The sequence below is a fragment of the Meleagris gallopavo genome, chromosome 1 (genome assembly GCF_905368555.1).
Source record: "Meleagris gallopavo chromosome 1, MGAL_WU_HG_1.1, whole genome shotgun sequence".
In the NCBI taxonomy this organism is placed as follows: Eukaryota; Metazoa; Chordata; class Aves; order Galliformes; family Phasianidae; genus Meleagris; species Meleagris gallopavo.
The window spans coordinates 175,379,749-175,395,467 of NC_139404.1; the positions used below are offsets into that span (position 1 = coordinate 175,379,749).

The following is a 15,719-nucleotide window of genomic DNA, read 5'->3' on the forward strand; positions in this document are numbered from 1 at the left end:
AGTCCTTCTATGATTCTATGAAGACAACTGTACTTCATCAGCAGAAGAGATATCTGCCTAGGTGTCCCCTTCAGATGTGAGCCAAATCACATGTTGAGTGAGGGTTCAGTTCAATTGTCTGAACATGGACATCTGCATCACTGGGGTATCAAAAATTCTTTGCTGATCATCACTTTTCCCATAGATTTGGTCCTCTTGGAAGAAATGGGAGAAACACTGCCACAGTTTCATTCTACTACATATAACAGAAAATGACTGGACTGAAATAGCATGAGGTCAAGCATAACAAACTGCTGGAAAATGACACTTCCTGAGGTGTTGGGTAGGATATGCTTCTTCTTAGACGTTTGTTTTTTCCTGAAATACTACAAATCACTGACATAGGTTCTCTCCTACATTGCATTTTAGTTTAAAACTGCCACGTTTTCTTATAAATTATTACTGACCTTTTCACAATTTACATAAATCATAGAATCACAGAATCACGGAATGGTTTGGGTTGAAAGGATCATCTAGTTCTAACCCCCTGCTATAGGCAGAGACAGCTCCCACTAGACCAGGTTGCTCAAAGCCCATTCAGCCTGGCCTTGAACACCTGAGAAGTAAAATCAAACAGCTCCCATATTGCATATAAAAAACTGCAAAATGTTCTTTGTGTATTTTAAGCCTGATATAGTCTGTTTCTGCATACACTTTCCAATTGACCTTACTCTCTGTCAAAAAATTTTCACAAAATTATCTCAGTGCACCAAGTATTACTAATTTATCATTCATGGTAATAGTATCATTTAAATCACAATTTTAATAAATAAGTTTGAAGCATAGTAGGCATGAATCTCTGCTCACTAATATTAATTTTACACTGAAATAACCTCACTGACTTTAATGCATTTATTTTTGACTTGTACTACAGTGTAGAAAAGAAAGGAGCAATGTGCCTTTCTGCAATATCTACTAAAGTAAACAGTTATCCTTGAAAGATTCATATTGATAAGTCAGAATACATGTTTAAGCATAACAATCTCTATCCATGTACAAATGATTTTACTTACTTTGAGCAGAGAGAGATCTTTTTTAAATCAGATAACAATTATGCAGTTTTTCATATCTTTGTTAAACATGTTTTTCTATTAAAGTTTAGCATCCCTTGGGCAAACAATAATCATTTGATATGGTTTCCTGGTTAAACAAAGTTGTATTTTCAATTAGGTTAAAAAGTAAAGAAAAACACAAAAAACACCAAGATAAAACCTTCAGGCATAAACAAAATTTATTAACACATTTATTATAACTCAACCTTTGCTTTGAAACATGAAGCATGTGCTTACTATCACATCTGTGATTCTGCACAGTGAAATAATATGAATCGATCCATTAAAATTAAGACCTCAAGATTTCAGAGGATCAATAATTAGCAAAAATGATAGTTGCAATAAAGTTAAAAATATTGAAAATGTAACTGAAAGCAAGTTATTACAGGATTATTTCAGTATTTTCTTTGACAGAGTCTTCCAGATAAAGGGAAATCATACACTGATGCATTTGTTTTAATGCACCCTTAATCCTGGAAAATGAAGGTTGACTTTATCAGGTCATATAAGAGGAAACAGCTTTTTGTGCGGCACTTTTGACATCGTACTTTGTAAATGAGTACTTCAGTGATTTGCAGAAATAGCCCAAAGCAAACTTGTCTTTTGACAGATGACATTATAAATACACTATAAATACTATAGTGAGACATATATACTACACATAGAGGTGAAATACAGTGGCTTTCACCTTGAAAGAAAAAAGCATATAAAAATGCCAGAGTCTAAAACATTTTAAGAAATAATACAACTGATTTTTCAAATTGAAACGTGCAAGATTTTTTCATCGTCATTTAAAAGTATGCTCTGAAAATATTAAATAATTTAGAAAAAATATTCAAGTACAGTTTCAATCACAAACTGTGCTTGAACATGGCTTTAAATTAAAATACATATGTAGGCATATATGCATTCTTATATACACATATTATTAGTTTTCCCTTAAAGCTTTTGATTATTGGAAAAGTTAGAATACTTTCAGATATGTAATTTCTAATAAGTTAAACCCAGTATTTTTTAACAATGGCTCATTTTAAAATTATTCATTATTCTCATGGTTATTAGTTGGGTATTTCTTAAGCTGTTACAAACCTGTGACTCGAAGTTTATCTGTTCCAATGACAACCTCATTTTCATCCACTGTAAAAAGTGGCTTGCCATCCTTTGAGTTGATCTGAAATTGCTGGCCGTGGAATTCTACCATTTTAGGACCTGCAAAACAGTAAAATAATGAAATATTACATCAGCTTTCTTCAACTTCCTATATAAGTTGCTAACCATGTTGTGGTCTTAATTTAGTGACTTATTTAACAATTAATGATCACGAAGCATTCCAATAGTGGCCCTGGAAGTACCGAAACTGAATACATATATTCACAATTTCTAACCTGTTGTTCAAAACTGTGCCTGGAGTCATGTTATCAAGTTGGGTTTCAAGACAAAATTTAGGAAATCCCTCTCAAATTGGTCAAGACAAACAATGCCTCATTGAGCCATTTGTATTCTTGGTGTTGAAGCTGCTAAGACTCTTTGATCTGTGTGAGTATAGCAGCTTTTTTTTTTTTTAACATAGAAAATAATTAACAAAGTAATCTCTTTTGATTAGGGAAGTTAAAATGCTTTAAAATCCAATAAAAGGGCAGGACCCTCAGCTGCCAGTTTGCTCTGTATATCTAACAAATATTATTCCGGCATGTTCTTCGAGGATTTTCAAAAAGCTGGAGTATTGTCAGTTGGATTTTGTGTGCAAGAGTCTTTACGTATCACAAGATCTTAAATCCAGTAAAACATTTTGTTCTACAGTTTTTTCTTGGTGAGTAAGTATAGACTTAGGCCTTAATAAGCCTTTCTCATTTTAAACAATTAGATCAATTAAAAATTCACATCACATAAGTTTGAGTATCTGTTTAATAGAGTCATCATCAAATTCTATGTTCAGAATGTAAATTGGAGATAATGCTCTTCTCTAAAGCTCCTTCCAAAGCACATGCCTTCATTTCTGGAATTACAAAAAGAGGTCAGAAAATATCTTCAGTCAGAGAAAAGGTGTTACCCACAGGCAGGTAGGTAAATGAAACAAAGGTGGTTCCATATTAATGCTTTACTAGAGAACTGTGGTTGTTTTATTATTTCTGTTCCTGTTCAGAAGCAGTAATGAGACTGAGCGTGATCTTTTGTTTATCCAAACAAATAAAAAACTGGTTGTTATTGTCTTTAAATGCTATTGCAATGGCAGTCTTTCCTTTCTTGCCTTTCATCCAACACCACAATTACACTGTACAGCATGACTTTGGGATACACAAATCTAAGCCTCTCCTATCTGACACGATAGTGGTCAGGTGATTCAGGTATGCTGAGGATACAATTGATTTAGGAGTGATTTTCTGTCTCTTTTATTAAAAAAGGTATATTTGGAGGTATAGAAAGGAAGGTATTATTTGGAGCCTTTATATCCTGCATAGGAATGAAACCCAAGAGGCCAGCTTCCATGGTCCATCGCCAGCTGTAGAACTAATGGAAAAAAGTTGTGCTTGCCACCATGTCTTCTCATCCTGGTTATCACTGGAGCTCGTTCTAAAAATCATGCAGTAGATGAGATAGAAATGCGAATGCTAATTTCTATCTCATGCGAAGGTTAGATATTTTTATTTTCAGGATTCTAAGTCTTTTGGTAGGTCTGGAATGCCTAAAACCATTTTTGTTGTTGTTGTTGTTATCCAAGAATATTTGTTGTTTAAAAGAATTTATAAGGGAGTAAGGATCCTGAAGATTTACATTTTGGTCATAAGCACTTTAGAGTAAATTAGGTGCCCAAGACCTTCAACGGGCTCAGTTCTAATTTGTGAACTTTAATAGTATGTGAAATCTTTAAAATACTAGTTAGAAGATGACATAAGTGTATCTCAATTACTGTGAAAGCTTGCAAACGATATGGAGCATTATCTCTAAAATGCAACTCAAAAATGTATATCATTAATATATATTTCATTTTTATTTATTTGTACATGATCATAGAAAAGTTCTTGATAACGATTAAGACCCTGTATGTTTAGGGGGAATGCCATCTACTGATTTCCTTGGTACAAAGGGAAGCAGCTTCGAAAATAAATTGCTGGGCCTAAATAGCAGAATCTCTGCTCTTTCCTTCTCAACACCTTGGTAGATTCAGAAGTTTTCGCTGATTATAAATCACTTGGGAAAGAAAAAAGTAAATTTGAAAGAACTGAGGAAGTGTGGCATGATTTGCACCAGGCCTAACCTGATCTTGTCTATGAGTACATTTATCTTATTGATTTCCTAATTTGCTGAATCTATTTCACAAGCAATCTTGTCAAAAGAAGATTTTTCATGCCTCTCCTTGCAGGAAAAGGAAAGAACTACCTCAAACAGAATGAATTGAATAATATAATTCGTACACTTGCATATTGCTAGAAAATTGACATTTTTTAAAAATTAGATTATTATGGAATGTAGACTAATTCACTCTGCATGTATATGCAGATATGCTATACATATGCTATATAACTTTTGCTCGAATCCTTTGCCCAAATAAACTTGGCCCAAATTCCATTTTCTCTCATCTAACCAAAGCAAACAGGAACAGCCAACATAAACATGTGTTGTGCAGACTGACTTTCTCAGCCATCCTGTCTATTTAATGCCAATTTCTGGCATGGTGTCCATAAAGAACGTCATACTGATACAACCAGAGCTGAAGTATTTATTAGTTTAATTAATCTAGCCCATGTATACACCGATCTCAGATCTAACAGTAAATGCAACAAGGCTGAGATTCAGTCTTTCTACTCCCAACTAATTGTTCTTAACATTAGACCACTTAATCATATTTTTGGTCCCTTCTCTATTCTACTCTGTTAATATCTGATTATTCCAGTCAAAGCAGTATACCTTTAACAGTAGAAATGGAAGGAGTCCTACTCCAAAATAATGAGATATAGGAAGAAAAATATACTCAGATAGAAGAGAAACCAAGATAGAACCAGATAGAAGAGATACCAAGGAAAAATGGTATTTATAGATAAGTGCTCATCTTAGATGAGCTCCAAGTTCTAACAAGATAATATCTATACCAATAAATTAGAGAGAGCCAAGGCAGAGGAGACACGTGCATCTCCAATTTCTGTTACTCTATGTTCCTTGGCACAGCCTAGACCTGTACCACACAGAGACCTCCAGACAATGTATGACTGGGTGCTGCTCTTCCCAGACAGGACAGATGAAGTTCTCCAGCTCTGGAGGAAAGACAGTTTAGCTGTACAAAGAAAGTTATGATATGCCATCTGCCTCTGCAGCAAACTGTGTGTCCTGGTCTGTTCTGTTTGATGCCTGTTGCTCTTAATTTTTTTCCTTTGAGCGAGCTACAGGAATATAAACACTGAATTTAAGCAAGCAGAGGGGCAGTTACCTAGAATCTAAGATGGGTGCATAGTGAACTACACACATTATATTTAAAGCTAGACATAAATAAGAAAGAGTGACAAGCAATGAAAACATTCATCTTCCACTGCATGCATTCCTAAAGACTCTAGAGTGGAGGCTGTTTGAAAAACACCAACCAATGGCCTTGCTTATGGTGAATTTGCATACAGATTTTTCTTCTGCTCCTTGCAAACTTTAACAAATTTTAACAAATTTCCAAACCCCCCCCAAAAAATTTCCATTTTTAAAGAAATGGAAATATATTTATTAAATCATAAGTAGCACTGGATACATTGCAGTACCACTAATTGTATTGTGATCCTCAAAGGATTAATTTTCAGCTCAAAACCAGCAACCTAATTCAACATCTGAAACATTAATCTCTGATTTTCTAAGTGTATTTTGTTTAGCACCCTAGTATATAAACCCTAGTATGCATGTACCCTGCATGTAAGTAAAATAATGCTATGCTACAGCTGAAACTGTTACATGACTGAGCATAAGGCTGTAGAAAGCGGTTCAACTATTTTGCCATTTCTGCCAGAAGTGCCACACGAATTTTCAGGTGAATGGGTTATCCTTGCTGTTTAGGATGACTAATAATTGCCCACTGTTACTTTACATTTTCTCCTTTAACACAAGCAGCTCTGAAGCAGACCACAAGTGATCATCACATCATCACATATCTCTTGACATTGAGGATGCCAGTGCAAATGTTGAAAAATGGCTTAATGGCCCTTTAATAAATGTTTTTATTCTAAGGCACCTTCCAGTCTTTCCGGTAGTGCATTGCCATAAATCTCTGCAAATGGGCACACTGCTAAGCTGTCTTCCTTTCTGTTTCTTCTCCTCACTCCTGACTCCCCTGGCTGGTTTTCCAAAGAAGGAAAGTCTTATGCTTCGTGATTCCATTTTGGTATAAAAGCATTTGAAGTACTTCCCTTTTGTTGCTTCCAAACCTTTGAGTTCCAGTGCAATATAAATGTAGAAGGATCTGTTATCAAAAACAAGGCCTGCCTGCTAATACACACAAAGACTTAACATCAACAAAATTGGCAGAATGTAGGCAAGTTCTTCAAAACCAGTTAGTTCTGTCTAGCATTAAGCACTTCTAGACCATCTTCAGATTTTATGGAAGAGGGTTTCAAATACTGAGTTTTTCTAATTTCAGATCTTTTCTTTGTCTCATACCATATATAACTTTGATAATTTATGGCTGTCACCTACTTTGCGTGTTTCATTCTTCTGCTACCACCCAGTATCATCAAAATTTTGAATATAAGCCAAAAAACCCAAGTGCTTTGGGGTACTGCTATGCAATTGAATTTTTTAGTTGATTATTATATTAAAACACCTTATTTAAAATAAGATCTCATTAAAAGTGCATTAAAAATGTAATACTCCTACAGATTCAGTTCTACTTCTGTAAGTAATAAAGTACCAATAAATGCAAAGCCATTACATTTAGAGCCATAAAATTAATCAAATTTTCATATGGAATAGTATAGAAGTGCCTGGTGATCTCTTATTAGAACAAATGCATTATTACAGAGTACATGCAGCATGTTGGATATATACATTTTATCTCCGTATATATATCTATTATAATCTTAGAAGCATCTCCTACAAAAGATATAAGCACACCTTACTGCTAGCACTTCTTACACTTGTTATTCCCTACAGTTGAACAAAAGCCTTTGAAAAGATCTTTGAAAATCTGGTTCTGAATGATCAATGCAAACACTAATCATATATAACTTGCAACCCAATCTAGCATGGTTTAGGTGGCAATATTTCTCCTTCTCAGTATGAGGTAACTGAATGTCTTCATACATCTGAACATTTTCATTGCTCTGTTTAAATATAAAGAAAAATAAAAACATGAAATACGTGACTGTAAAATTGATTACTGCATGTAGAAACAATGGCAGGAACAGATTACAGTGACTTGATTAAAAATATATGATGTCATCATTTCTGTTGTCATTCCTTTAACTTTCCTGATAAAGATTATATTTTAATTCTATAAAGTTATTTATCCTTTAATACTATTAAAGAATACTTTATCTTCTGCATAATGAATAACTGTATTACTTTTTCTTCCTCCAATTATACTTTTTTAAAAAAAAAGAAGCCGCGGGTTAATTTTTGTAAGATCAACCCAATATTGTTCTTTAAGACTATTATATGTGTATGCCTGGTGGATCTGGGCATAAGACTCAAGGTGAGAGGACCAGTTAAGGAGAATGACTCAGTTGCCAAAGCATAGCTGTTTAGTGCCATTATGTGTACTTTGGTATTCCCTGACCAGTCTTCAGCATATTATAGATGCCCCTGAGTACCTAAGACTAGGGCTAGGTCTGACCTGGGGTCTGTAAGTGTCCTCAGCCCTTGCAGAGTGCCAGATGAAGACAGAACCATAGAGCGGAGTTAGCTCAGGGTGCTCAGGAGGAATGTTAACATCTCCAAGTAAAGGCTGTCCTAAGCACTGGGCAACCTGCTCCAGTGCTTAGCCATTTTAATAGTGATGTTTTCCCACCCTTATGTCCAGTTATACTTTGTCTTACTGCAGCTATGCCTCCTGCCATTGTTCAGTTCATTTTTCTGTGTGAAGAGTCTGGCTCCATCTTGCCTCTAGCCCTTCCCTGAGTAGCAGCAGGTAACAATTAGAAGGCCATCTTCTCTACAGATTAAAGTAAACATCACCTTCTTCAGCTTCTTATTTTTTATGTGCTCCCAGTCCCTGACCATATCAGTGATGCCCTGTGGGAGTCTCTCCAGTTTGCTGATAGCTGTGCCATGCTGAAGGAGGTGAAGTTAAACACAGTATTCCAGCTGTAATCTCAGGAGGGGGATAACGCAGCCCAGTATGCTATTAGACCTCATTGCCACAAGGGTACACTGCAGATACATGTTCAACAGTTCACTAGGATGGGGGCTCTTTTTCTGCAGAAGGGCTCTAGCAACCTTTTTTTTAGCTGCTAACTGCTGTCCAGAGTTGAGTCACCTTTAAAAAGAAAGCACTGTTACACTTTATACCAGCGTTTCAGATATACTTAATTATCGAAATTCCGTAAAAGATTTTAGTCACAATAAATTTCAGCTATTTTAAGTCAACCTTTATGAAGTCATCTAGCATTAAACAGTGCCAATAATTCAATCTTCTTATTACTTTAAAGGAAGAAAGTACCAATTCCTCATATTTAGCATTAACTACTATCCTGAAATTCTCCCCCAGTGACTTACGTTAATGCTTACTATACGATGTGAAGCAAAATATGTTGTTTGGGATTGTAAGTTTACTGAAGACAGCAGAAGTGGAGAAAGATACAAAGCATTTAATAATTTGATTTTCTTCACCTATTTTGAATTTCTTATTCCCATGAAAATAAAGGAGGGAGGGAGGGAAGCTACTCAGGTGAGTAATTGCTCTCTGACAAGAGCTAGGTATGCACAATCTGGTTCTTCTTCCATATAATACTTCACAAAAACACGATTTCCCAAATGTTAACTTCTTTACAAAGCTAAATTATCTCGACTTACACACTTTTTTTTTTTTTTTTTTAATTCTTCAAGACACAAAAGAAGGGACAACACAGGACTCAAATCCCTTTGAACAGGTTAAATTTCCCCTTAACTGTGATGCTTACATATTTAAGCAACCACCTGATTGATTAACTTTTAGATAATTTTAAAGGTTGGTTTAAGTTAGCTTTGCTGACCCTGAAGATCATCACATATTTCATTATAGAGATTATCACATTTGGGACCAACAAACTTTTTTCTAGAAGGGAATATCATTCAAGCCTAGATATTAAACTGGTTGTAATTACTAAATCACTATTTATATAAATAAGCATTTGTGGAGAAATACTTAGCTAGCTTTAATTTAAATGCACACTGATTACCACTTAGTATTTTCCGTGATTTCTTCTAACATTTTCCAAAATTATAATCATTTAAATACACAATGGTCTCACAAAAGTCTAAGAGTGTATGTATTTAATATAGAACAGAGACACATCTGTCACAAATTAAAATGGGAAATTAGGAAAAAAATTAGCAGCCACCTGCTATTCTCTAAATTCTGCCTGATCTGAGTCAACTAAGCTTTCCTTTTAAATAAAGCTAGAATGTATGCCTTGATATGATCAGATTCATTGGCAGCTAAAAGCATTATACCCTGGAGGTAAAAGTCCCTACTTTCATCCTCTTGGAACAAATAATGTAGGTTCTTGATCATAGGAAGAATTAATCACCTCAAAAATACTTCAGTGAAGTTTGCAATTTATCTTTCTATTAATTACTCCTACGTTGTATCTTTCCTTCTTATAACCCAGCTGGACAGCAATTAAAGTTGTGCAAATAATAATCTTGCTGCAGTACAAAGATCTTCAAGAAATATGTTCTGGCTTTTATCTTAAAGATAAGAAAGAACTTATTTGGACAAAAATTAAGTTTTTAATGAAAGCCTTCTGGGAAAAGTAAAGAAGGAAAAGCTAAATGATTTTACAATGTTATTAATTAAGTCAAGTTTATAAAACTGGCTTCAGGGTTTTCCCTATAAAAACACCATCAAACTCCTCTTCCACACATCATGCTTCATTAACACTGTTTTCTTCCTATTATGTCTCTAATGAAAAAAAATACCATTGCTTGAGAATGAAATATCAAAATGCTGATAAGAAAAACAGTAATGATTTGACATTGGGGAGTAGTAGTTTACAGATGGCAATTAACACCAATGAAAACATATCTTAGGTACTGACAAACATCTGTTTCCTCAGAATGTTGTTCCTGTCTGAAAGAAGAGGGTGGAATGGCTTAGATTGATGTGATGTATCTGTAAAGACTCTCTAGGCAGAATTTTGACTCTAATTCTGTTTTCAGACTGTATAAACCATTTTGAATTTTGCCATATTCACATGCTTTCACAGTGGTGCTGATTTCATGTTTTAAAGTGCATAACAGCTTAATCACATAGTTATCTAAATCAATTCCCTCTAGTTTTAATAATTTAAACTGAACTCATGGCCTGAAGATACTGACATCACTGTTTCTTGGTATAAATCATGGGTGCACTATTAGAGCAGACTCTCAGCTACAAAACACTAGTTTTCAACACAATGACCACCATTAGCTGTGCATTTTCATCAGTGATGAACAAAAGCCTTCATGATGCATTCCAAAAAATCTGCACCAGTGGAGGTAACCCACTTTTGCCAAAGCTGACCACCATGTAACTGGGCTCACATCCACTGCTTGGTCTCCAGATCCATTCAACAAGCTTTAATGAATGTCAGCAGGTGACAGTTTTTCTGTATGAAGGACCTCAGTGTTTAGTTGTTTTTTATTTTTTTATTATTATTATTTTTCTGACAGGCTGTCAAAAGTATTTGCATTCACTTAGGCTTCTGAAAGCAGTGTAATTATGGAACAAAGTCCAAAACACAGCAAAGTCTGCAGCATTTATAAAGAGCCACAATGTCCAAATAATTTCTGCTAGAGGTATGCCACACAGGTAAATTTAGGAGAATGTAAAAGCTTTCAAACAAGTGCTCTAAGGATAAAAGCTGCTCACATTTGAAGTAATTCATGACAGAAAGCTTGTTCATTCTAGGATAATACATGTCTGTTATTTCCATGTGAAGAATTCCACAGAAACTCTTCAAGATTTCACATCACTCTTGTGACTTCTATTGAAGACACTATTAAAATCACATTTAATAAGTCTTTAGAATATTGAGTAGATCATCTGAATCACAATCTTCTGTAAGTTAAAAGGTATTTTTGTTATGATTTTATGAGTGATATTAGATTATATTGTCATCTTTGGAATGTTCTCAAGCTTATGTATAAAACTGCTTCTCTGTGGTAACTGTTCATACTGACAAAATGAAAGGAGTATTAAGAGGCAATTTCAGTGTGCAGGCAATTGTTAAAGGCATTGATTCCTTAGCAAAGGCTTGTGCATATGAATTGAATTAGCTACACAACTATTTTTCAGAATTCTCTTAAGGGAACATCAACTTATATACAGACATTTTGACTTGCTATGAAGAACAGCTCAAAATTATCAAGCTACTTGTAGGTGGTCATTTACTCTGGCAGACTGTTGCTTGCCCAAGTTACTGCTGCTTGACCACATCTTTAGGTACTAAGATTTCTTTACAGTATTAACTTTTTATTGGCCATCCAACACTTTTCTATCAGTCTAAAATTAGTATTATTTAAGAGTAGTAATATTTGATGTCAGTATTTACAATGGTACCAACTACCCCCTTATAATCATTTAAGACCAGTTATTAATGAATTTGATAAATAGAATTGCTAGTAAAAAAGAGATTACTTTGACATGAATAAATTTCAAGTAATATGTAAATACATTTTCAGCACTTTCTTTAGGTATACTTTGATTTTCTCTGGTTCAGTTTGTTATTCTACTCTCTAACGTAAATATATACTGTATCAGCTCTGAAAAGAGCAGGCCAAAGTGATGTCAGAAGTTCCCTGCTTCACTGTTTAATCTGAGATGCTTTAATAGTCAGACTTTCTTTAAGAGATTTGAAATGTATGTCTTGTAGCTTAAACTCTACTCTTTCATACTTGTTGTCTAAGCCAGATACAGCATGTCTGGACAGCACCAACTATTGGGCATTCCCTTGGGAACAGGTTAAGAGGCAGAAGATTGTAAGTGAAAACAACATGACGTGCATTACTGAGAATGTGGACTGAAGGATCAAGTAATAAAAAGCAGAAAAACAGAATTAAACTATCAGCAAAGAAAGAAAATACTAAATAGAAATGGCACTTGCTATAAATGAGTCACTCTGGCCAAGACTGCTTCTGTTCAACAGAAGACGCCCCTTTAAATACCACAATCCCAGTATGAACATATTGACCCTTCCCAGCCTATGGGGTATTCAGCTAGTAAGCCTTCTTTGATTCAGGTATCTCTGGATATCTACTTAGCAACTAGTTTTAATTCTTTGTGTATTTAAGAAAGCATATATCCATGTTTTTTTCCATTGTGTTGTTTTTTATTGCTCTCAGAAGAAGCTTTTGTGGTGACTGAGAAGGGAGAAAGAGGAAATGAAAACAGAAAGGTCTGAAATTAGTTGTTTTCTTTGCAAGGCTTCATTTTCCATAGGTTCAATCCATAGTCAGTGGCCAGCACAATAATAAAAACACCTTTATTTTCAGTAAAATACATCATGTATGCTACATTCAGCACTGCAGCTCTCTTTGCTAATTAGAATTATACGCTACAGGTGACTATTTCAGACTGCTTACTTAAGGACCTCAATTATAGTACGTATCAGTGCCTGTATTTTTTCCATGCATTGCTTCTTAATTCTTCATGCAGAAATATCTCCATGAGAAGTGATGGATCTTCTTCCTACCAGTGGTAAATCGTGTTTTTGGATTGAAATACTGAAGAGCATTATCTCCACAGGGACATTGTTTCCTAAGTGCATTGTGAGTATACTAAAATATGGTAATAGAACTGAGTCTGGCAGAAATCAGAGCAGCTTTTTTCACTTTTATGGAAAAGAGCTTAATGATGGGGTCACTCATCTCCCAAGTGTCTACACTTGGTTCATAATATTCACACACATATTTACAGCACAACATTCCTATCAGCAGTTCTAGGTCATGCAGGTTGGACGCAGCCTGTCAAAACATTCATCAGGATTTTGGGTTACTGTATGACAAGATTTTAATAGCAAGTTTTGCAAACTGGGCAGGGATGAGGTTGGACAAATTAGTATGGTGTTAAATGATCTGCTCTGCATTCAGCCCTTCCCAAAGGGCATCCTGAGAACTTCTCATCAGGCAGGTTGGGAGCTGGATCTCAGCACAGGTGAATAGCCAGTCCCACGATGTGAATCCACAAGCAGAATGGAGTGGACAAATCACTTGCATATGTTCCACATCACTGAAATTTTGACCATGTGATGTGTACGTTTTGGTCATGAAGTCACTGTTGTTATTTATTAAGTGGTAACCAGATTATTCAAATATGGCCAAAATAATAATTAAATAATAAAAAAAATCATGTTTAACTTTTTTTATTGTACAAGATCCTTAGAAGTATTTATCAAAATATTTCTAAAAGTGATAGTAAGACTTACCCACGTTTAATCTGCCTGTGACTTCTCCATTAGAATTGCGAGCATTCACTGTCACATTGTGAGTAGACTGGAGAAGCAGTGATGAGTCCTAGAGCATGGAGAAAAAACTGTTAATTCAGCAGAATGTTTAGAAAAAGTAAACAATTCTCAAAATACATAGTCTCATATTCATATTAAATCCATCACTGAAAGTGCTTTGCAGTTACAAAATCATCCACAAATGTTATCAAATAATTTGGACAAATATTATTTATTATTTTAATGATATCAGATTTAAAATAAAAAAGCAATTATAGAGAATGTTTCCAGTGGCCAAAAACTACAATATGGAGCTGATGAACATGAATGTTAACATATTATTTTTTGGAAAAAAGATTGAGTATTATATTTACTACTTTTCCATACACGATTGAGACTTCCTATAATATAATGGCCAAAGCATTAGGGAATATGTGATACAAAGAAGGTATTAGCAAGCTGCCTGTTTATGACTTCAAAGGGGGTCCTCACTCCTAGATAAACAGGTGAGTTTCTAACTGCTGGAATATCGTAAACCATAGAGCATCTAGGGTGGAAAAGACCTCTAAGATCATGAAGTCCAACAGCCTCTTTCACATATGCAGTGTCTGGCAGTTCTGGACTCAAGCCAGCATCTTGAAAGGTGAACCCCTTGAATATCACTCCCAAGTCATGTTCCTGTTGTAATCTAATGCTCAGAGCATGAGATAACCTGATAATTTTGTACACATTTTATGCAAAGTCTTTTGCTATAAAAACTTACCCAGTAACAGTGGTAAAAGCAATGCATGATTTGGAGTGCAATTTAGATATTTTTATTAAAATGGATGTAGGAAGATAGGCTATCTCAAAACAAATTACTAAATGAGCAAGATAAATGAAATGTGCTTTATAAATTGTATCAAGTAGCAGTTATAAATCATTACTGTTAATTCATGAGTTATATCAGTCAACAAAGATTAGGTAAATATATTACGTTTAAGTACTTATGCCAAATCACCCACAGAGCTGGTCATCTCTGTTAAACTTATCCGACTGCTGTTCATTTAAAAAATGAATTACTCATTTGTGATATTGATTTTAAGTATGAATAAAGTATACTGTAGACCTGCTACTTCCACATGTTGTTGACTAATTAAAATTTAGTAACATATTTCTAAATGGATATCTTTCATCCTGCTATGAATATGTATAAGCTAAAATGGAATGGTATTGCCCACAACTCCGTGTTGGCGTAATGAAGGCATAAAGTTGTAATAGGCTCCAGAGATGATGCATAGCAAGTTGATTTTCTGCAACATATTTTCTTAGCACTTTGGAGGCCTCATTAGGTGAGAAAAGCTGTTAGAAAACTGCAAAGAGAAAACACTTAAGGCAAGAGAGAAAGCTGCTATGATAGCCCAATTCTCTAACAGATGAACTTAGTAAAAGAAGTCATAACAAATAAGCAACTTTATGATAATAAATATATAGAGTGACACTCAGGAGAGCAAGTTACAGGCAATTAAGCCTCTCTGGAGGCTTATGCTCAATCGAGTTTAAATGTTTTAAAAACAAGGAAGCAAGCTAACAAGCAAGCAAACAAACAAAACCCTGATGAACGATCAGTTCATAGGGGGCAGAGACATCCAGTAGCCTCCAGGCTCTAATTAATACATGCTACTAATGATCACAATGGGTCATTAGACAGCTAAGCATATATTAGATGCTGCCACACCTCTTGCTTTCTATATTGTACTAAATCTACTAAAAGATGGAAGGAATATTAAAAGAGCACAAAGGGCATCTGAACATTGCACAACTATTTTTCTGGGCAGAGGAAATAAAGTACTAGCTCTGTTGGTTTTAAAATGTTATATGTATTATTGGATAAACAACCTCTGGGGAAATTCATGTAAGCACATAAACAGTGTTCCTACTGCTTATGAGGCAGAAGAGAACACAGTATAAGAAACAAAGTGAAAATATAGATTTAGTAATGGGATCTCTACATCTAAATGAACTGTTCTTCCTACTGGAAATATTTATTGCAGAAAGA

At 34.8% G+C, this 15,719-nt stretch overlaps 1 protein-coding gene across 10 annotated transcripts in view; it reads right to left on the minus strand.

Annotated features, from left to right (window-relative positions):
* SGCG (sarcoglycan gamma) overlaps positions 1-15,719 on the minus strand; it is a 132,933-nt gene that overhangs the window by 43,510 nt on the left and 73,704 nt on the right. For all 10 annotated transcript variants that reach the window (XM_085216168.1, XM_085216167.1, XM_085216163.1 and 7 more), the window contains 2 exons: positions 13,664-13,751; positions 2,181-2,300 (listed from right to left, as the gene is read on the minus strand). In XM_085216168.1, the coding sequence (XP_085072294.1) occupies positions 2,181-2,300; positions 13,664-13,751 (208 nt within the window). The remainder of the gene's footprint in view (positions 1-2,180; positions 2,301-13,663; positions 13,752-15,719) is intronic.